The sequence below is a fragment of the Mauremys reevesii genome, linkage group 20 (genome assembly GCF_016161935.1).
Source record: "Mauremys reevesii isolate NIE-2019 linkage group 20, ASM1616193v1, whole genome shotgun sequence".
In the NCBI taxonomy this organism is placed as follows: Eukaryota; Metazoa; Chordata; order Testudines; family Geoemydidae; genus Mauremys; species Mauremys reevesii.
Genome location: NC_052642.1, coordinates 4,655,114 through 4,676,534, shown reverse-complemented (window position 1 = coordinate 4,676,534; position 21,421 = coordinate 4,655,114). Strand labels below are relative to the sequence as shown.

Here is a 21,421-nt window from a genome sequence, read left to right as displayed (position 1 = left end):
GAGTTTGCCTCTCATCACTATCTCCTCCGAACAGACAGAACCCGCCGCAAGGCTCTGGTTATTGGCTAGACCACGCAGGCTAAAGGGGCAACGCTACACAAACCCAACAGAGATGCTGTCCATGCGCCCGCCTTTCCGGTGCCTTTTTCCCCTAGTCGCTTTTATTTATTTAATAAAAATTAGACACAGTGGTGGGTAAAGCCCATTCGAGAGATAACATGACACCCCTCCCCGCCTTGGCATGAGCAGCTCTGCACTCCTGCCCCTCTGCTAGTCAGCGCCGGTGTGTCCACCGCCTGGTCTGGTCAGTGCGGGGCACGTGGCATGGGGCAGCACGCAGGCACCACTCTCCTCTCAGGCCCCGCAGTGAGAGTCGTGGGAATGTGGCGATGGCAGAGGCCCAGACTCCGGGCTCCCTGGCAGAGGGGGTCAGCTGCTTGAGGCCTCAAGGTGGTGAGGCAGTGGCGGGGACAGACCCTATGACTGCAGGTTGGCCGGGCCTGGCTCTGGGAGGCCCCACTGGGACCAGGCCTGGCGCTATGGGCACAGCATCGTGGTTGAACCGCTCACTCAGAGCCGCGCCCCACCCCTGTGGGGCTGGCACCGTCTCCTCTCCCCAGGAGCAGCTGCCCCTTCCCAGGGGATGTGAGGGAGTGGGCCACAGCGGGAGTTGCTACGTGGCCTGCGAGGTCTCAATCCATTGCTCAGCCTTTGGGCTTGCCCTGGGCAGCAGAAGGCAGAGAAGCGAGCAATTCCCTCCCATAACAGCCTGCGTTGAACCCGGGAAGGACAGGGGAGCCAAAGAAGAACCACAGTCATATGTTGGACAGAGGGGAAACTGAGGCACGGCAGGGGCAGTGCAGGGAGGGTGACTCACTCAAGCTTGGCTCGCGCATGGGACCCAAGGCAGCTGACGCCCAGGCTTGTGCTTCAAACAGGAGGCAGCGCAGCCTCTCGAAGCCTGCGGCCTGGGAGCTCAGCTCACCCCACGCCCCGCCATGGGCGGGAGGCCAGCGGCCTTGGCGGAGAACCCACGCCTGGGGCGCGCCAGCCGAGGGGACCCTTGACGTGCCGGTTGGGGCCACTTCCGCATGTGCTTCCATTTGTGTAAGGCACACGCGCCGGGACTACGAAAGGCAAGCGGGGGCGGGCCCGGGACCGAGGAGCTGGGAGCAGCAGCAAGAGCGTGGCCCGGGGCCGAGAACCTCGGCTTTAGATTCCCAAGCAGCTCAGGAGCTTTGGGGTTGGGTTCGGAGGCCAACGGGGTCCCTGGCCCCAATCCCTCCCTCCCCTGGCTTTTCAGAAGCGAAGCTACATGTGGCGGGAACAGGCCCCGGACGGGAGCGAGGAGCCCAGGGCTTGGCACAGGCAGCAGGGACAGACGGGGGCTGATTGGCAACGGGAGTGGCCGCGTATTCCCCGGGGGCTGGCTGGGCCAAAGCCACAGGGCTTAGCTCTAGCTTTCTGGTGCACTCCCGAGGCACCAATGGTCCTTAGCTCGGGGCCATGCCCCCGCCCGCTCCTCCCCTCCCTCCCCGCCGGCGTTCAGAGCAGCGTGTCCCGTGACACCGGTGGCAGGACCGGGCCCGTCGGGGGGATCCCTGAATGTATATTTATTCAACATTATTGTGCAACAAAGTAAAGCAGAGAAATCCTGTTCGCCTGTCGTGGCCGATGCTCAGGGCACGTGGAGAGCGGACACATCCGAGCTGAGCCCTCCACGCTGACCGTTATCGCTCCCGGTCTGAGCCTGCCCCCCCTCCCTTCTTGCTCTCTCTCTGGCTCCGGCACCCCCACCAGTGTCTGCCCCGTCACGCGGGGCTCCGCGCCCCCCCGCTGCGCCGGCTCCCCTCTACGGCGCCGCCTACCGCCCGGCAGGAGGGGGGGCGTTTGTGCAAGCAGCGTGCAGGCACCTCGGCACTTTGGCGGTGAGTGGGCGGAAGGCAGAGGCGGCCCTTTGCTCCCTCGGGACGCCAGGGGTCACCCCGCTCCGTTTGGCTCGCTCGACACTTGTTCTCTTTCAAAGAAAAAACAAAAGTGGCGGAAGGGGGAGCCCCGTGCGCGGAAGAGCGAGCGAAAGGGAAAGGGAGGGGAGTATTGAAAATCGGCTCCTGTGGTCAGGGTCTGGGGTAGCCGCTCAAGCCCCAGCCGGAGGGCAGCGGCTGGCGTGGTGTGGCAGGGTGCGGCAGTCCGCTAAGCGATCTCCTTGATCCTGCAGATGTAGTCGTGGAGCACCTCGGGATCCTGTAGCCCCATGTCCTGGCACACCCACTCCAGGTCCTCCTCGTCGGCGATGGGGATGGAGTTGTAGGCCAGCTCCTCGGAGGGCAGCGTGGCGAAGGTGGTGAACTTCACCCGCTTCCTCTTGGAGGTGGGCGAGTTGAGCGGGTCCTCGCTCTGGTCCCTGGTGGAGCCCCCCGAGGAGCCATCTCCCCGCCCGTGCACCTGGCTCTGCACGCTGGTCTGCGAGCTGCCGCTGCTGTGGTGGTCCCCATGGCAGCAGGTCTGGACGCTCTCCAGCGGGTTGCCAGGGCTCTCGGGCGGAGGGGAGAGGTCATTCTGGACCCTCAGGGGCTGCCCGTTGCCCAAGAAGACCCAGTGGTGGGAGTGGTCCATGTTGGTCTGGCCCTCGGGCGGGATGCGCTTGTGCCTATACTTCAGCACGAAGACGATGCAGTTGATGAGGAAGACCAGGATGGCCAAGCAGAAGACGCCCAGCAGGGCGTACATGCCGATCTCCAGGTCCGTCAGCCCCCGCGGCACCTGCACGAAGCCCGTGGGGATGGTGGGGAAGTCCTCAGTGGTATGGGGGATGCTGGGAGCTCCGCTGTCCTGACTGGGCTCCAGCTTCCTCTCCACGTCTGCCCGCAGGGTGGTGCTGGCCGCGCTCTCCTCCCTCCCCGAGGTCCCCGGCTTGCTCGGCACGTGGCCGGCGTCCCCATAGTCGTAGGTGGGGTCCTCCTCGGAGCTGAAGCGCACCCGCACGCTGGCCAGTGCCGTGAAGAGCACGCTCTTGCGCTTGGTCTTCTGGCAGCTCTCGCAGATGACCAGCTCGGCACGCAGCAGGTCGCCAGCCCCCTCGCCTTCCGCCACCACCAACGGGAAGGCCCGGTCCTGGGTCACCGACACCACTTTCTCGTCCAGGCTGCTCACCACCAGGTTATAGTCTTTGGGGTCGTAGAGGGAGAGGGGGACCGTGGTGCCATCACTGTATGAGACCCACATGCTCAGGAGGGCTTCCTGCAAAACAAACACGGGGAATGGGCATCTACCTATCTATGCATCCATCTCTTCCTCCATCTGTCCATCCCTCCATCCCCCATTCTCCCCAACCATCCATCCATCCATCCCTCCCTCCATCCCCCATGCTCCCCAACCATCCATCCATTCCTCCATCCCCCATGCTCCCCAACCATCCATCCATCCATCCCTCCATCCCCCATGCTCCCCAACCATCCATCCATCCCTCCATCCCCCATGCTCCCCAACCATCCATCCATCCCTCCATCCCCCATGCTCCCCAACCATCCATCCATGCCTCCATCCCCATGCTCCCCAACCATCCATCCATCCTCCTCCCTCCATCCCCCATGCTCCCCAACCATCCATCCATTCCTCCATCCCCCATGCTCCCCAACCATCCATCCATCCATCCATCCCCCAAGCTCCCCAACCATCCATCCATCCATCCATCCCTCCATCCCCCATGCTCCCCAACTATCCATCCCTCCCTCCATCCCTCCATCCCCCATGCTCCCCAACCATCCATCCCTCCATCCCCCATGCTCCCCAACCATCCATCCATCCCTCCCTCCCTCCATCCCCCATGCTCCCTAACCATCCATCCATCCCTCCATCCCCCACGCTCCCCAACCATCCATCAATTCATCCATCTCCCAAGCTCCCCAACCATCCATCCATCCATCCCTCCCTCCATCCCCCATGCTCCCCAACCATCCATCCCTCTCTCCAGCCCCCAAGCTCCCCAACCATCCATCCTTCCATCCCCATGCTCCCCAACCATCCATCCCTCCATCCCCCATGCTCCCCAACCATTCATCCATCCCTCCATCCCCAATGCTCCCCAACCATCCTTCAATCCATCCCTCCATCCCCCATTCTGTCCATCCATTCATCCCCCATGCTTTCCAACCCTCCATCCATTCATCCACCCCCCATCCTCTCTATCCATTCTCTCCCTCCCTCCCCCACTCACTCCATCTCCCGTGCTGTTCATCCATCCCCCATGCTCTCCATCCATCCATCTGACAATCTTTTCAACCATCCCTTCATCCATTCCCCATTCTCTGTCTCTCTCCCTAGGGGGGAGTATGGGTTTGAAAGGACTGAGCTGTTCAGCAGACTAATAAAAAGCCCCCACAGAGAGGAAGGATTTAGGACCTGCCCCCAACCCCCCGGTGCCAATGGGTTCCATTCCTTGGGCCCATTTCACGCCCAGCAAAACTCTTATTTCAGTGGAAGTCCCATGACACCCGCCTGTCATCATGACTGGCACTGACTTCACAGTACAGAGTGTCGCTCAGTTGGCCTCTCGTACCGCAGAGCCCCCTGGAGATCCCCTATGGGGCGCTGCACAGCACAATATGGCCAGCGAAGAGCCCCAGGATATCGCGCCTGAGCCAGCGCCATGCCAAGGCACTGCTGCAAACGATTCCCAGGGCCAAGCCTCACCTGGTGGCTCCTAGGCATAGCTGACAAGTTTGGTACAGATGCAAAGTCGAGCATGCAAATTAGTTAATGAGCTAATTTGCATGTCTGCAATTAATTTGCATATGATCAACACACCCTGACCCAAACAGTGGCTGGGGCAGGACACAGAGCTGCCGGAAGCTTGGGGTAAGAGGCTGGGTTTCTGGTGGAGCTGGGGTCGGTCAGTGGATGGGAACTGGGGGTGTCTGGGTAGGCAGGTGAATGGGTGCTGAGGGTATCTAGGGTGGGTGGTTTAGGGGGCCAGTACTGAACCCCCTCACCGTCTGCTCCCACCATTGGCTGCCCTGGCCCTGCTTGGATCCAGCCAGGGATCGGTGAGAGAGGAGCCAGAGAGGCCCCTGACTTCTGCCAGCAGAGCAGTGCCAGTGCCCCTGGCAGCCAGGAGGAGCAGCTGCGGGGTCATCCCTGCCGGCCAGCTGGCCGCGTGAGGTCTCCAGGAGGGGCTGGGCACCGGGGGTTACACGGAATGAGAGCAATGGGAACTCCCGCCGTTTTACAGGCTCTTACAGGAGTCAGCCTCCCTCGAGGCCAGCAGATCGGGGATCCCGCCCCCCAGATGGAGCCAGGGCCTCTCCCAGCCAGAAATGAGCAGTCCTGCCACATCACATGGGATGGGGGCGAATTTCCGCTGAGCCCCAACGAAATCATTGCACCCTACAGCCTGATTCTGAGCCGCACTGCATGCCCCGTCCCTCCTCTGAGCGAGTTATTTGAAGGGTGCCTCAGCCAGAGGCCCTCTCCGGGGCAGGACCGCATCCAAATGGCAGAGCAGTGAGTACAGGTGCCCACGTGCGGGTGTGGCACTGGGAGACTACAGGCCCCAGCATGCAATGCCCCTTGGAGAGCCAAAGTGCATGGTGGGAGGCGTAGTCCCACACTCGGTGAGCCATGCGGTGTGAGCCCTGTGTTACCTGCTTGGAGAAGTTCAGGGTCTGCTGGGCGGCCGTCTTAGCCACGATGGTGTGGCTGTTGCCGGGGCTGGGATGGAGGGAGAGCGACAGGCTGGACACCACCTGGGCCTTCAGATCGGTGATGCTGACCTTCTCGTCTGCCACCGTCACCACCGTCTCCCCCAGCACTGCCTCCATGAGCGGGGACACCACCTGCAACAGAGAGCGGTCGGGGAGCGGCCGTGATGGTCCAGCCAGTGACCCACCGCCTCTTGGCACTGCCCTGCCAATGCCGAGGGACCACCCCCAGTGCTGCGAGCTCCCTCACAGCAGTGCCCTGCCAATGCCGAGGGACCACCCCCAGTGCTGCGAGCTCCCTCACAGCAGTGCCCTGCCAATGCCGAGGGACCACCCCCAGTGCTGCGAGCTCCCTCACAGCAGTGCCCTGCCAATGCCGAGGGACCACCCCAGTGCTGCGAGCTCCTCACAGCAGTGCCCTGCCAATGCCGAGGACCACCCCAGTGCTGCGAGCTCCTCACAGCAGTGCCCTGCCAATGCCGAGGGACCACCCCCAGTGCTGCAAGATCCCTCACAACAGTGCCATGCCAACGCCAACAAGGGACCACCCCCAGTGCTGTGAGCTCCCTCACAGCAGTGCCATGCCAATGCCAACAAGGGACCACCCCCAGTGCTGGGAGCTCCCTCACAGCAGTGCCCTGCCAATGCCGAGGGACCACCCCCAGTGCTGCGAGCTCCCTCACAGCAGTGCCCTGCCAATGCCGAGGGACCACCCCCAGTGCTGCGAGCTCCCTCACAGCAGTGCCCTGCCAATGCCGAGGGACCACCCCCAGTGCTGCAAGATCCCTCACAACAGTGCCATGCCAACGCCAACAAGGGACCACCCCCAGTGCTGTGAGCTCCCTCACAGCAGTGCCATGCCAATGCCAACAAGGGACCACCCCCAGTGCTGGGAGCTCCCTCACAGCAGTGCCCTGCCAATGCCGAGGGACCACCCCCAGTGCTGTAAGCTCCCTCACAACAGTGCCATGCCAACGCCAACAAGGGACCACCCCCAGTGCTGCGAGCTCCCTCACAGCAGTGCCATGCCAATGCCAACAAGGGACCACCCCCAGTGCTGCGAGCTCCCTCACAGCAGTGCCATGCCAATGCCAACAAGGGACCACCCCCAGTGCTGGGAGCTCCCTTACAGCAGTGCCCTGCCAACGCCAACGAGGGACCACCCCCAGTGCTATGAGATCCCTCACAGCAGTGCCCTGCCAACGCCAACGAGGGACCACCCCCAGTGCTGCGAGCTCCCTTACAGCAGTGCCCTGTTGATGCCAAGGAGGGCCCACCCTTTCCCACAAAGCAGCGCTGCAGTTCCCCCATTCTCCTAGCCTCCTCCTCAGCCAAGGAACATCGCTGGCCCCCTGAGAGCCAGGGAGCTGACAAAGCGTCTGGCGGGGCCTCAGAGACGACCCCATGGGCACGACCTTTGCCTGCACCGCGCCCAAGCTGCTGCTGCACACTGAGCAGGGTTTCCTGGAGAGCTCTGATCCGCCGGCAGCAGCCGCGCTGACCTTGAGACGCTCGGCCCTTTGAAGCCGGTATCGAAGAAACCAGGAATTTCGCTTAGAAAAGTGTAACCAAGCCCAGGCCCAGAACTAATTACAGCCCGAGCCGCCTGGCATTGCAGTTAATGGCTGGAGCCAGCCCGAAGGGGAGGCATGTGCTCCGGAGATAACTTTTAACTGCGCCCACCCTGTCACCCCTCCCCTTCCCCCAGCCCCAGGGGGAGGAAGGAGAGAGTCTGCTGCTGAGCTTCAAAGCCAGGATGACATTCCCAGCCAGAGCGAGGATCAGAGGCAGGGCTCGGCCAGGCAGACGCTGCTTCTGGGGCGCGGGGACCTCAGGGACGGGCGCCCATGGCGGGGAGGACGCCCGCTTCAGCATGGCAGAGAATTTGCACATTTACTGCCTCTCTGGGGGACTCCGAGCGCAGGATGCCAACACCCTGCACACGCCCTCTGTGCATCGGACACACCCAGGCCGGCCTCTGGACCAGAAAGCTGCAAAGGACCCTAGATCCAGACTACCCCAGCCTGAGGCCCCTCAGACGCCTGGTGCCGGGCTGACCTCTCCTTCTGCGCCTGCAGCACACACCCTGCCCCGGGGGGCGGCTGCAGGAGGGAGACGCTCTCCAGGGCAAGGAGCTTTGGAGTGGCTCCCCGCTGACAGCGGTTGGCATCCGGCATCGGCCAATCGGCCCCATGCCTGTGGGAGGCTCATTTACAGGCAGTGGACGAAAGGTGCCTCTGCCCCTTTAACTCTAGGGTGACAGGGAGTGGAGCTGACCCTGACTGAGGATTTCCAGCGGGGTCCATGTACAGAGCTGGGCTGCTGCCCTGAGCCAACCTGCAGTCAGGTACCTGCAACTAGCCCCAGCTCGGGTAGCCCGTGCGGCTGGCTGGGCAACTACGGGGCTTCCCTAGACATTGCTCCTGGGCAGGTGTCTGTCCCTCCCCACGTGACTTGCTCCATCATGCTGCCGGGGGCCCCTTCCGGGTGGCCCAGCCTTCAGCTGCTGGAGCCTGGTACCACTCTCCCCGTCCAATATATAATGGCTGGAGGGAGGAGGGGCAGGAAACAGCCTGACCCCACTGGGGGGAAGGGAAGGACTTCCTGCCCTGCTTCATCAGCTGTCAGCTCAACCCCGAGGGACAGGGGCCCCATTGGAATCCCTGATCACCTCTAGCAAGTACGTGCCAGGCACGGCCCCCCCCGGCTTACCCACTCACCCCTCTGCACGCAGGGCTCGTTCCGTCGCTGCCTTTCAGCTCCAGCCACTTGATTCCCCCCGCCCCGAGCAAAGGGGGTGAGGGGCCCGTACCTTGAAGAGTGTGGTGCCCGGCTCCCGCCCGGCCAGCGTGCTGCTGTCCACCAGCTGGGCCACCCGGGGGTCCTCCACCTTCATGAAGTCGCTGACCAGGTCGGTGACCTCCACCAGCCAGTCGGGTCCCAGCATGGTGATGACCTGGTCGGTGCCCTCCGAGGAGGTGGTGTGGAACTGGGTGAAGACCTGCAGGGTGGAGTGCTGGTACTGCAGGGTGCAGCCCCGGTTCTGCTTCCGCTCATCCTCGTCCTCGTCATCCTCGCTCTCCCGCACTGACCTGGGGGCACAAGACAGATCAGCCACCCTGCCCTGCAGCTAGCGGGTACCAAGGTAACAGGCCAGTGCCTCATCGCAGGAATGGGCTCCTGGCTAGGTGATAATAGTGCTGGAAAGGATCTGGGGGCTAGCGGGGATCACAAACTGAGCAGGAGCCAGCAGCGTGAGGCAGTGGCGAAAAGGGCTGTATTAACAGGACCCGGGAGGTGATTGTCAGCACTGGGGAGGCCTCGAGTGGAGCGCCGCACTGTCAGAAAGACGTGCTCAAACTGGAGACATTCGGGAGGAGAGCCACAAAAATGAGCAAAGGTTTAGAAAATCTGACTCGTGTTCAGATTCTAGAGAAGGGAAGACTTGGGGGCACCGGATAATAGCCATGAAAATGTAAACAGCTGTTAAAAAGAGCGTGGGGCTCAACTGAGGCCTGTGTCTAAATCAAGATGTGCAGTAGCAGTGCTACAGATAGCAAAGCACCCCCGGCGGGCAGAAGAGCACATAGGCAGCTGGCGGACAAAAGGGCTCTGGATGCAGGTGGCACAGGACGGCAGCCTTCCAAGGGGAGCAGTGGGGGCAAAAGACATATCTGGCTTCAAGACTAAGCTTGAGAAGTTTATGGAGGGGATGGTATGATGGGATAGCCTAAATCTGGCAATTAATTGATCTTTGATTATCAGCAGGTAAGTATGCCCAGTGGTCTGTGATGGGATGTTAGATGGGTGGGATCTGAGTTACTACAGAGAATCCTTTCCTGGGTGCTGGCTGGTGAGTCTTGCTCACATGCTCAGGGTTTAGCTGATCGCCGTATTTGGGGTCGGGAAGGAATTTTCCTCCAGGGCAGATTGGCAGAGGCCCTGGGGGGTTTTCGTCTTCCTCTGCAGCATGGGGCACGGGTCACTTGCTGGAGGATTCTCTGCACCTTGAGGTCTTTAAACCACGATTTGAGGACTTCAATAACTCAAGACATTGGTTAGGGGTTTGTTACAGGAGTGGGTGGGTGAGATTCTGCGTTGTGCAGGAGGTCAGACTAGATGATCATAATGGTCCCTTCTGACCTTAAGTCTATGAGATCCCACGGCACGTGGCATTTGCTGTTGGAGGGGATGGGGTTAACGTAAAGGGCCTCCGCCCCAGGCCCCCTCTCCCCTCAGAGCCTGGCGGAGTTGTGAGCTGTCTGCAGAGTCACTGTGCCCTAGAAACACCCCAGAAAGGCAGCTTGTCCAGCCTCGCGGAGCTGAGGGGGCAGCATGAGGGTCCCTGGTGATTCAGGCCACAGGTGCTGGGGTGCCATGCGGGCAGCATGCTGCCCCCTTCAGAAAAGGGGGGTTTTGTCTCGCTCGGCGGCGCCCTCCAGTGGCCGAGCAGGGAGCCGCCATTGGGCAGCTCGTCCCGCGGCGCAGCCTGAGCACAGGGCCCAAGCCTGCTCCATTACTGCCGGGAGGAGGCGTCACGGGGAGCGGGGCTGGTTCCCTGCCCGGAGGATCTTCCCGCTGCAGGAAGCGCAGAGCAGCAGGGCCCGATTTCCAGCCGGGCGGAGCACCAAGCCAACGGGAACTGCACTTGTGACTGGCAAAGCCGGGCAAGGGCAGAGTCCCCTGCCCCCCACTCCCCCGGCTGCAAGCGCCCCTCCGCCCCCCATGCAGGGGCGCACCTCCTGTCCGGCAGGATGGGCACCCTCCAGCCCTTCACTTGGCTCAGCCTGGGGTCCGACAGCTCGATGTGCAGCGGCAGCTTGGGCACCCACACGGTCATCTCCAGCAGGGCGCTCAGGTGCTCGTAGCTGAAGGTCACCCGGGCGTTCATGGAGCCGCGCGTCTCCTTCCCGCTCACAAACACGTAGTCGCAGCTGCTGGACACCTGGGGAGGACAGGGAGGGAAGCGCCGGCACTGAGCAGCGGGGCCGGCGGCCCGCGGCCACGCCCAGGGCTGCAGGTTGGATTGAGCCTTGCAGCAGGGGGCGCCATAACACTCCCCTGTTCCCGCCGCAGCTTGGCCGGAGCCGGGGGGCCAGACCCCAATGGAGTGTGGCCTGGGGAGACTACAGTTCCCAGCATGCAGTGCAGCGGGGCGCTCCGATCCTGCTGGAGCGCTGACTGCTGGGAGCTGTAGTCCCCAAAGCCATGGCTCTGCATTACGGATAGGGTGACCAGACAGCAAGTGTGAAAAATCGGGACAGGGGAGGGGGGGGTAATAGGAGCCTATATAAGAAAAAACCCCAAAGTCAGGACTGTCCCTCTAAAATCGGGACATGTACCTGTGCGAGTGCAGCAAACCTGCACACCGCAAGCAAGCAGTCGCACATATGGTCCAGTGGAGAGAATGGTCTTGGGAACCCCAGGCTCTGTCACTGACTTGCTGTGTGACCACAGGCAAATGCCTGCACTTTGCTGTGCCTCAGTTTACCCACCGGTAAAATAAAGATAATGCTACTGACTTTCCTTTGTAAAGTGCTTTGAGATCGACGGATCTAGACAATCAGCCTCTGTGATACCTCCCACCACATTCCCCCCGTAGAGGCTGGATAACACCCAAACCTGGTCAAAACAACCCCCCCCCCCCACAATCAAACATTTTCATTCAACAATGTCTGTTTAAAGTGTTTCCATTTGCAACAAAAACGTTTATTTCATTTGGCTTTGACTCAAAACGGTCATTTTGTTTTGGCTCCGTCGAAACCCGAAAAGGGCCTGAAATTCCCAGTGTTCCTCCCTCCCCTTCTCTGACACTGGATGCGACAGGACGAGCTGCGTCTAGAGTCAGTTTTCCCTTGTGCCATTCTGCATCTTTCTGAAACTTCTCCAACTGTGTCAAGCAATGGAGAGTTTACACAACTTGTCGTGGGTCACACGGGGAGAGCTAAGCATTGACCCATCAGCTCCTAAATCCATAAACACAAGCCCACCCTTGCTCTGCACCCAGCCCTGTAATATTAGAACCAGCTCGAGAAACCCAGCCAGCTCTCCACACCTCTGCTATGCAGCGCCGAGTGGATAAGTCAATTGCATTAGACACGCCTCTTCCATGTGCCAGCGGCGCGTCCTGGAACAATTCATTTAACAGAAGCAATCCCTATTAGCCGTGCATTGTTGCTAATGTATTTACATGGGATCTGCCTTTAAGGTGCTATTCACTGGCACCCCTGTGACCGTCATTAACGTTAATACCTTGAGATGTTTCTCCACCGAATCAATTTTAATCCCATTGTTGTGTCTCCCCCATTCTTTAATTTCCATTTATGCAAATAACATTAGTTAAATGTGCTATAAAACAAATATATCCTGAGGGGGCTGCTTATTACAGACCAATCCAAGCCAATTAAGGCGCTAAGGGAGGAAATTACTAATGGATTGCTCATGTTTCCTCTTCGGGCTGTAAGTCCAGAATGCAACATTGCCTGCCCGGAGGGTGGAAGGAGGATCTCAGACCAGCGACTCTGATACTGTTCAAGGTCTCCAGGCAGCCTGCGTTTCTGTGAGTGCAATTCCACACCTGCAAATCATCCAGCCTGCCTCTCTGCCCCCGAGAGATTGGCCGCTGACCCAGCTGCCTCTGCAGATCAGCTCAGTCGGATGCACCGAGTTGGGTTTGCGGTTTCAGAAAAACATGAGAGCTCGATGACTGACAGGTGCAAAACGCTCTCCACTGAAACAGCGGTGGTGGCTGCAAATCAGGTCTGCTTGGGGAGGTTTGCAGATGGGCTCGGCACCCAGGACGGGGCCTGGTTTTCTCAAGGACTTGGTGTGCTGGATGCTTGTCACAACCGGATGTTTGTGCAAATCTGGCCCTTGTTTAGGTGTCTAAATGGGAGCTGAACTGTTGGAATCTGGTGTGGATCGCGGGTGCTAAGCCCTGGGGAATCCAGCCCCGACGGCAGGCGCTGAGCCCTGGGGAACCCGGCTCCGAATGCGGGCGCTGAGCCCTGGGGAACCTGGCCCCGATCGCGGGAGCTGAGCCCTGAGGAATCCGGCTCTGATCGTTGGCACTGAGCCCCGGAGAATCTTGCCCCGATCGCAGGTGCTGAGCCCTGGGGGATCTGGCCCCGAATGCGAGCGCTAAGCCCCGGGGAACCCAGCCCTGATCGCGGGCGCTGAGCCCCGAGGGATCTGGCCCCGATTGCGGGCGCTGAGCCCCGGGGGATCTGGCCCCGATTGCGGGCGCTGAGCCCTGGGGGGTCTGGCCCCGATTGCAGATGCTGAGCCCTGCGGGATCCGGCCCTGATCAGGCAGGCGCTGTACTGTGGGCAGTGGGGGAGGGCACAAGAAGGGGTATTTAATTTCTCGAGCTCTCCTTGGCCCGGCGTTGACATCAGATAGACACAAGCTCAGCATGTCTGCAGACAATCTCAGCTGTGCTGGGCTGCGTCTGAATAAAGATGAGCTCGGAAATGAATCCCCCGGTGAATGAGCACTCTGGATATTGTGCCGTTGATCACAATAATATGATGGTCTGCTGCTCGCAGTACCTTAGGTAATAAATCCACCAGCTCGGCTGGTCTGGGGCCACCAGCGTTTCAATTCACCCAAAGCCACCCGCCCTGTCCTGATGATGGAGCGGCCCTGTTATAAAGCTACTGTATATTAGCTCTTAAATGTACTGCACTCTATTACGGCCATGCTTGGAGTAACCTGAGCTGAAGGATTCACGTCTAAGTGTTGAGTGAGGAGAGCAGCGCCTGTTTGCGCAAGGAGCCGATAGCTCCAGCCCCGTTAAGAGCTGCCAGCTTCACGCTCACCCTCTGGAACCTTTTGCCGCTGTCTCTGTTTTGTCCTCCCAGAGCAGCTACAGAGGCACCAGTATTGACACTACAAAGAGATCCTCTGCGTGTCTACGGCTCCAGGGAACCCAGAGTCCTAGAATATCAGGGCTGGAAGGGACCTCAGGAGGTATCTAGTCCAACCCTCTGCTCAAAGCAGGACCAATCCCCAGACAGATTTTTACCCCAGTTCCCTAAATGGCCCCCTCAAGGATTGAACTCACAACACAGGGTTTAGCAGGCCAATGCTCAAACCACTGAGCTATCCCTCAGAGGAACAGGCCCTTCGCTACCGAGCATGGTACCCTGTACCTGCACACCCCTGGGGCCTCCATCAGCTTCAGAACTCCTCCGCTCTCAGCAAACAGCTGTGAAACCCTCCGGCAAAGTGTGTGTCTCCAACCCCCCTCCAGCGGCAGGTCCACATAGACGATAGCCTACTACTGCTACCAGTTCTCCGTTAGCTGAGCTGGTACAGGACTGTGCCGGGGATCTAAAGAGCCCAGCCATTGTTGTTGCTGTTTCATTTTAAGTGTTAAAAAACACTGGCTATTAGTGTGACTTGCACCCCATATTCTTCATAGAAATATTGTGAGATGAATATGGTATAACTGAGGTGTGTTTTATGCAAGATGGGTCATGTGAGGTATCATTGGAAAGGTTATGAGCTACTGAATGTGATTATCCTATTTGCATACATGTATCGTTTCTGTATCTGAAGTTAGGAATATTGACCATGTAACAATTACAATTGTGTGTGTATTTGGGAGAACACCCACCAGACAGGAGGCCGTCAGCCTGAAGGGGCCATTAGGAAGAACAATAAGATACTAACCTCCTGCCTTCCTGAGATGCTCCCCGGGTTGCTGCTTTGACACTACAGGGTCAGGTGATCGGGTCACCTGGTACTAGACCCCCATCTTGGGCTTTCAGTGTTTTTCCGTTAAGAGGGGGCGGGGGTCAGACTGGGAAACAAAAGATTCCCGCCCTATGTACATTCTCTTTAAGGCTGGGAGGTGAGGCAATCAGGACTCGTCTCCACTGCCTCCCCGCCCAAGGAGGAAGATTGCTAACCCCCCCGTGAAGGGAAAGGCAGGGGCTGAGTCCAGGCAGAGACAGGGGTCCGGTCTGCAAAGGGAAATAACTGGAACTCTACAGAAACTCTGCAATTTACCTAAAACAACGTTTAGGGTGAGAAATTACATTTTGTGACCCGTTTCTTGAGCGTGTTAAGCTTAGTTTGCGGGTTTTGTTTTATTTGCTCAGTAATCTGCTTTGTGCTGGTTGCTGTCCCTTATGATCACCTACAATTCACCTTTTGCAGTTAATAAACTTATTTCTTGTTTATTTAAAAACCCAGTTTATGCGACTCATATCTGCAGGCAGGGGCAAAAAGCTGTGCATCTCTCTCTCCACATTGAGGGAGAGGGTGAATTTTTATGAGCTTGCACTATATCGCTCTCTATACTGCGCAGCACAGTATTATTTGGGGTACATACCCCAAAGGAGGTGTGCACGTGAGTGCTGGCCATTCCCCTAGCTAAGTCCTCCCACCCGGAGCTGATTTCAGTCTGTGTCTGCAGCTGGGTGTGGCCGTACCTGTGTGCGAGCTGGAGAAGGTTTGAGCGCCTAGCACGGCACGAGCAGGGTGGGGAAACCCAGGCTGGTGGAAAGGGCGGGCTCAGTGGGACCCCAGCACATCAGGGGGGACCCCAGGACAGGAGTTCACCCATCACAATTACATCCAGAAAAATGACGTTAAAAGAACATTCAGATTGCACAGGCTCCTGGCCTCATTCAGTGCACGGGATGGACGGTGCTCTGTGAGAGCAGCTATTCCACGGTTCATTCATCGTCATCATCCCCTGGTGGCCCCAGGCCTTCCCATTCAAACCCTGCTCTGACTGCCGAACGGTTCATTTCCTCCCGGGTTTCTCTGTGGTGCTCTCGATGAAGTCCCTGAATCCCTTCCCAACATTAATGCATTTAGCTTCCTGGCCCCCCAGGCAGGCTAGGTGCTTTCATGGTCTCTGGGGAATTGCGGCACAGAGATGAAGACCAAAACTGTCAAACGTGGCATCTCCTTTTAGGTGCCCTGTCTGAGATGCCCCGTCTGACTTTTCAGAGCCCTGAGTTGTGACAGCACTTCCTGGACCGCAGGGTCTCAGGTTGGGCACCCAGAACAGGAGACGCAGACAGAGGCGCCCTGTGCAAAGTTTTCTTTAGGCGACGCCTCACACAGGAGCTCTGTGGCAGCAGCAGGGCTAGAATCCAATTCGCCAGGGCAGCACGCAAATGCCTTCACCAAGAGACCCTCCTTTCTCTTCCTGCATCCCTGCCTCCTTCACTGCACTGCCCCCAGCTCCGGCAACGAACGAGGCAGGGCTCCTCCAGATAACAGCCGCCTTGCTGCACAGCCCTGATTGCTTCCCGAGAGCAGGTCCCGTGCACTGAATGAGGCAGGGGGCCCATGGAAAGAAGCAGGCTGCAGTAAAGCAGGGGCAGGCAAACCTTTTGGCCTGAGGGCCACAGCGGGTTTCCAAAATTATATGGAGGGCCGGTTAGAATCATAGAATCTCAGGGTTGGAAGGGACCTCAGGAGGTCATCTAGGCTGAGTCTCCCCAAACAGCCAGGTATGGTCCGGCCACGCCACCGCGCCACACAGAGCACCGGGTCAGGCAGCCGTGCCGCCCAGCTGGAGCCGGCGACGCCACCGCGCCGCATAGAGCACCGGGTCAGGCCCCGGCTCTGCAGCTGCCTGGCAGGGGAAACAGCAGGGGAGGGGCTGGGGACTAGCCTCCCGGGCCAGGAGCTCAGGGCCGGACAGGAGGGTCCCACGGGCCAGATGTGGCCCACGAGCCATAGTTTATCCACCTCTGCATTAAAGACTCGATCATAATGCATATGCCCAAGGGGGCTGAGTTAACACGCGTCTGACGAAGTGGGTATTCACCCACGGCAGCTCATGCTCCAATATGTCTGTTAGTCTATAAGGTGCCACAGGACTCTGTCGCTTTTTACAGATCCAGACTAACACGGCTCCCCCTCTGACACTTTACTTGTGGCATTTCCCAACTTTTGAATGCTCGACTTTGCAGCCATAAATGCTTTTGTAACGCTTTCTTTTTGGGTGTAATAACTCCGCACCCTCTCTGTGTACACAGCAGCGGCCGCCATGTTCAGCTCCCCAGCTCTTCTTACCGTTCGGTGATTTACCGGAACAGATAGCAGATTCCGCTCTGTAATCTGTGATTTATGTAACAGCTTTACAAACTCCCCAGTCTCGCCTGGTAACGGAAAGCTCCCGCAGAACAAATCTCAGCCACAAACAAAAAATAACTCAGCCAGAGACTGCAAGGAGGCGCCTCCTGGAAAGCACAAGGCAAAGTTTGCGGGGCCGGAGGTTTGCGCCATCCATTATTCATCCCGGTTCGTGCGCACGTGCCCGCTCCCCCTGGGTGCAGGGACAGTGGGGGGAGCAGATTTATGAGCAGGACGGCAGCGCATTAGCCAGTTTAAGTGTCTGGGAGTCCATCCGGAAGTGTATTATTGCGACAGTGTTTTATCATGCTGCAGAGACCGGGGCGCCATAAATTAGAGGTGGGGGCAGTAAATCGCGCAGACGAGAGCTTTATTCTGGGACTCGGGTAAACATTCTCCCATCGCGGCTGCCACGCCCCGTTCCCCAGTCTCTCTTGGTGTGAGCTGAGGCGACAGCCTGGGGCTGGAGAACACAGACTGCGGGATCTGGCTGCTCTGGGGGCCCAGGGAGAGTCCGGGAATGGGGCCAGGAAGGGAGGTTGGCCCAGTCATTACAGCACTCGCCTGGGAGCTGGCCAGCTCCATGCCTGGGCCTCTGCCACGGCTCCCTGCGCACCCCTGAGGGAGCCACTTAGCGCCCCTCCGGGAGCCAGGGGGAAGAGTTCTGCCACGAGTCGCTACCGGAGTAAATCACACAGCCCCACGGGCCAGATCCCACTGGGGGTAAATCACCACAGCCCTATGGGGCCAGATCCCCACTGGGGGTAAATCACCACAGCCCCACGGGCCAGATCCCCACTGGGGGTAAATCACCACAGCCCCACGGGCCAAATCTCCACTGGGGGTAAATCACCACAGTCCCATGGGCCAGATCCCCACTGGGGGTAAATCACCACAGCCCCACGGGCCAAATCTCCACTCGGGGTAAATCACCACAGTCCCATGGGCCAGATCCCCACTGGGGGTAAATCACACAGCCCCATGGGCCAGATCCCCACAGGGGGTAAATCACCACAGCCCCATGGGCCAGATCCTCAGTGGGGGTAAATCACCTCAGCCCCGTGGGCCAGATCCCCACAGGGGGTAAATCACACAGCCCCATGGGCCAGATCCTCAGTGGGGGTAAATCACCATTGCCCCACAGGCCAAATCCCCACTGGGGGTAAATCACCACAGCCCCATGGGCCAGATCCCCACTGGGGTTAAATCACCACAGCCCCGTGGGCCAAATCCCCACTGGGGTTAAATCACCACAGCCCCATGGGCCAGATCCCCACTGGGGGTAAATCACCACAGCCCCATGCAGTCAGATCCCCACTGGGTGTAAATCACCACAGCCCCATGGGCCAGATCCCCAGTGGGGGTAAATCACCACAGCCCTATGGGCCAAATCTCCACTGGAGTAAATCACCATAGTCCCATGGGGCCAGATCCCTACTTGGCATAAATCACCACAGCCCCATGGGCCAAATCCCCACTGGGGGTAAATCACCACAGCCCCATGGGCCAGATCCCCAGGTGGGGTAAATCGGCCATAGCTCCACTGGCTCCCGCCGTTCGAACTCAAGCGCAGGATTCCCAGCACCAGCGTTACCCACTCCAAACTGAGGCCACCCGACGGAGCCTGAGCACTTTCTGTACATGCAGCCTAGCCTACAACTCCGTCGTGTACTTCGTGACCGCCGCCCACAGCCCTGCAGCGCTGCGCCCCAGAGGTGGCTGCATGTCAACGGGGCTCCGTGCGTGCCATCTGGGAAGACTCTGGGAATCCTGTGGCATGAAGGGCACGTTAGCATTGATCTCCTGCCGTCTCTCCCCACACACACCACGATGGTGAGCATGCTGCATGGGGCTGCTCTAATGCCAAGAGCTAGAAAGAGGGGGCAGGGGATGGATAGATAGATAGATAGATAGATAGATAGATAGATAGATAGATAGATAGATGGGATGTGTGGGGATAGATAGATAGATGGGATGTATGGGGATCCCATAAACAGACACACAGCTGGCATTCAGATGCATCTTTGTCATCTATTCCCCCTTATTCCTTCTCTCTATTCTCTACCCTCTCTTCCTGGTACCTCTCCCTGTGCCCCACTCACGGCCATCATGCCTCAAAGGTGCTCTCCAGCTCCTCGTGCTCGCCCCAGCTCAGCGAGTGCAAAGCAAGGCGCAGCTGCCAGGCCCCCCAACCCACCTGCCCCTCTGGGCGGTTGCCGGCTCTGTAAGCCCCGGTGCCAGCTCTCGGGAGCCTGAGAAGCACAAGTACAGAGCCTTGGCCGGCGCCAGTGCTGACCCGGGGGAGAAGTTGTGCAGTTTGGAGTGTCAGCGTGAGCTGCCTGACTCTAGCCGCTGATCCCGACTGCAAAGAAATGAGGCTCTGAGGTGGAAGTGAAGCCACTAATGAGAACTTGTCATTTACATTTCAAAGCAACAATATTTTGCCTTATCAGTAATAACTGGCTTGATAACCTGTAGTTTCAGCTGCTTCCAACTGCTAGTACATTAGACACGGGAGTACTCCTGTGGCTCCCCTTGGATGGTGATTCTCACTCCCCTGCAAGCCTTGAAATCAAATCCACAGAAGAGGAATGCGGTTCAGGTCGGACCAGCTCGCGGCTCTACCACGGCCCTGGCGTGAAATGAGTTTGGTGGGCCTCAGTCCAGCCCTCGGGGCAGGCGGGACCCCGTGGCCCTGGCAGCAACTGCACTGAGCTCTGGGATTCTCCGGGAGAACGTGCCGTGCGCAGCGGGCACTGCTTGCCCTGCCCGCCGACCTCGCTGGCATTCTCAGGGGCTGGATGAGACTCAGCGTGGGGAATGGTGAGGTGGGAGGGCAACTGGATCGTCTTTTGAGTGGGTTTGGTATCAGAGCCCAAGGGAGTTAGGTGCCTGACTTCCCTTTGCCAGGCCTCTCCATGCTCAGGACAGAGACAACGGGCAGGACGCCGCAGCACTGGAGCCCAGATGAGGTCAGTCACTCCCGTCGACCCCACTGATCAATGGGGTCTGGCAGCAGAGGAAAGGCCCCATGGCTCTGCAGCACTGGTCTCCAAAGGTGCGTGGAGCTGCCTTCCCCTGCCATGGTGACGCCTCTGTTTGTGTCCAAGCAGTGACACTTCTCGCTGGGTCAGCTTAAGCAGCTGGGCTCATAGTAAAAAGCCCCTCTTCTGCGGTGTCCCCTGGGCATACGATCAAAGCTGCAGGGGGACCAACACTGGAAGTGCAGCAAATACATGGGAGCCCCACTCAGCAGGGGGAGCCGGTGAGCTGAGAGCAAGTGCTACAGGGAATCCTGGGAGACTGGGTCCTAATCAATTTGCCGGCAGAAGGACCAGAGACGACGGTTCCAGGAGAAGCCAGGAAACCCCACGCCAGAGCCCAAGGCTCCAGCATCTTGGCCCTGAGGTGGCACCAATCAAACTGTGAAGCCGTGGCATTTCACATGCCCAGAAGGGTGCCAAGGAGCGGCTGTGTGACTGATGGAGAGTGACCGCCCCTGCGCTCTGGAGCGGCCTGGGCTCTTCATTTAGCTAGTCCGGTGACTAATTACAGCCACGCGGTGAGAAATCTGTCAGCAAGATGAGTTGGTCGGAATGAGTGGCCCCAGGATGGTCATAACCCATCTGCCCGGCCTTCTGGCTCCCTCCGCATTCTGAGCATCTGCACTTGCATTCAGAGGTGACATTACAGTCAAGTGAAACCGAATTCACAGAGGTTCCTGGGGGCTTGAGTGGGCTGCCTCAGCCCTGCCCTTCCCTTTGCATCTGGAGAAGGTGCACAGGGGTGCTGCTTCATAAGGCATGTGGGTTAGCCCAGGGGCTACCAGAAAGTCAGAGTCTAAGGCCAGAAGGGGCCACCACCAAATCCTCTAACCCAACATCCTGTATCTCCCTGGCCACCAGCAACTGGGTCAAAGGATTACAACCCTCAGGAGACTAATGCGATCTACACAATCCCTGCTCCACAAACCTTCTTCTGGCTTCTGCTTTCCTCTCTCCTTCCCCGGTTCTCCTCCCCTCTGAAGGGTCCAGCCGGAGCCCAGCAGACTCCAGGTTTCGGCCATCTTACAAAAGTTCTCAGTGGAGCAAGAACGGAGCCTGGAGCCCTCCTAACTTCCACGAGAGCTCAGCCGCCCTCCTGGGGAGTACACCAGGGACCTCCAGAGCTACAAGCACAAGCTGCTATGGCTGGAGATAGAAGCCCTCCAGCTGGGGCTGTCACAGATGCATCTCCTGGGTGGATCAGGCCCAGACCAGGGACCCTGTACACACTGAGCAGGGGGGTAAACAAGGGGACTTAACTGGTGACCAAAGCAAAACAGCTGCCCAGGCCAACCGCATGCCACCTTCTCACTATCGTATTTGCACCCATTTATTTTGATTTACAAAGACACGAGAAAGTCCAGTGTGGGTCTGCCCTGCCCCACGTGTCCCCTTTGTTGCCGGTCCGCTAAGGAAATTGGCAAGAAACAGCCACGAGAACAGCATCCGGACTCTCGTTAGCCACTCGGCTCATGAGCAAAGCAACCTGCCCAGAAATGGGTCTGGGATTCGCTCCAGAAACCGACACGACAAAAGGGGCAGCCGGGATCGGTCCCTCCTGCTCTGGCTACTCAG

General features: G+C 58.9%; 1 protein-coding gene across 1 annotated transcript in view; it reads right to left on the bottom strand.

Annotated features, from left to right (window-relative positions):
* Nucleotides 1–1,498: 1,498 nt before the first annotated feature.
* TMEM132E (transmembrane protein 132E) overlaps nucleotides 1,499–21,421 on the bottom strand; it is a 232,763-nt gene continuing 212,840 nt past the window's right edge. Inside the window, exons 6-9 of the mRNA XM_039507304.1 lie at nucleotides 10,439–10,644; nucleotides 8,512–8,791; nucleotides 5,643–5,834; nucleotides 1,499–3,240 (exon numbers count right to left, since the gene is read on the bottom strand). Of these exons, the coding sequence (XP_039363238.1) occupies nucleotides 2,194–3,240; nucleotides 5,643–5,834; nucleotides 8,512–8,791; nucleotides 10,439–10,644 (1,725 nt within the window). The 3' untranslated portion in view covers nucleotides 1,499–2,193. The remainder of the gene's footprint in view (nucleotides 3,241–5,642; nucleotides 5,835–8,511; nucleotides 8,792–10,438; nucleotides 10,645–21,421) is intronic.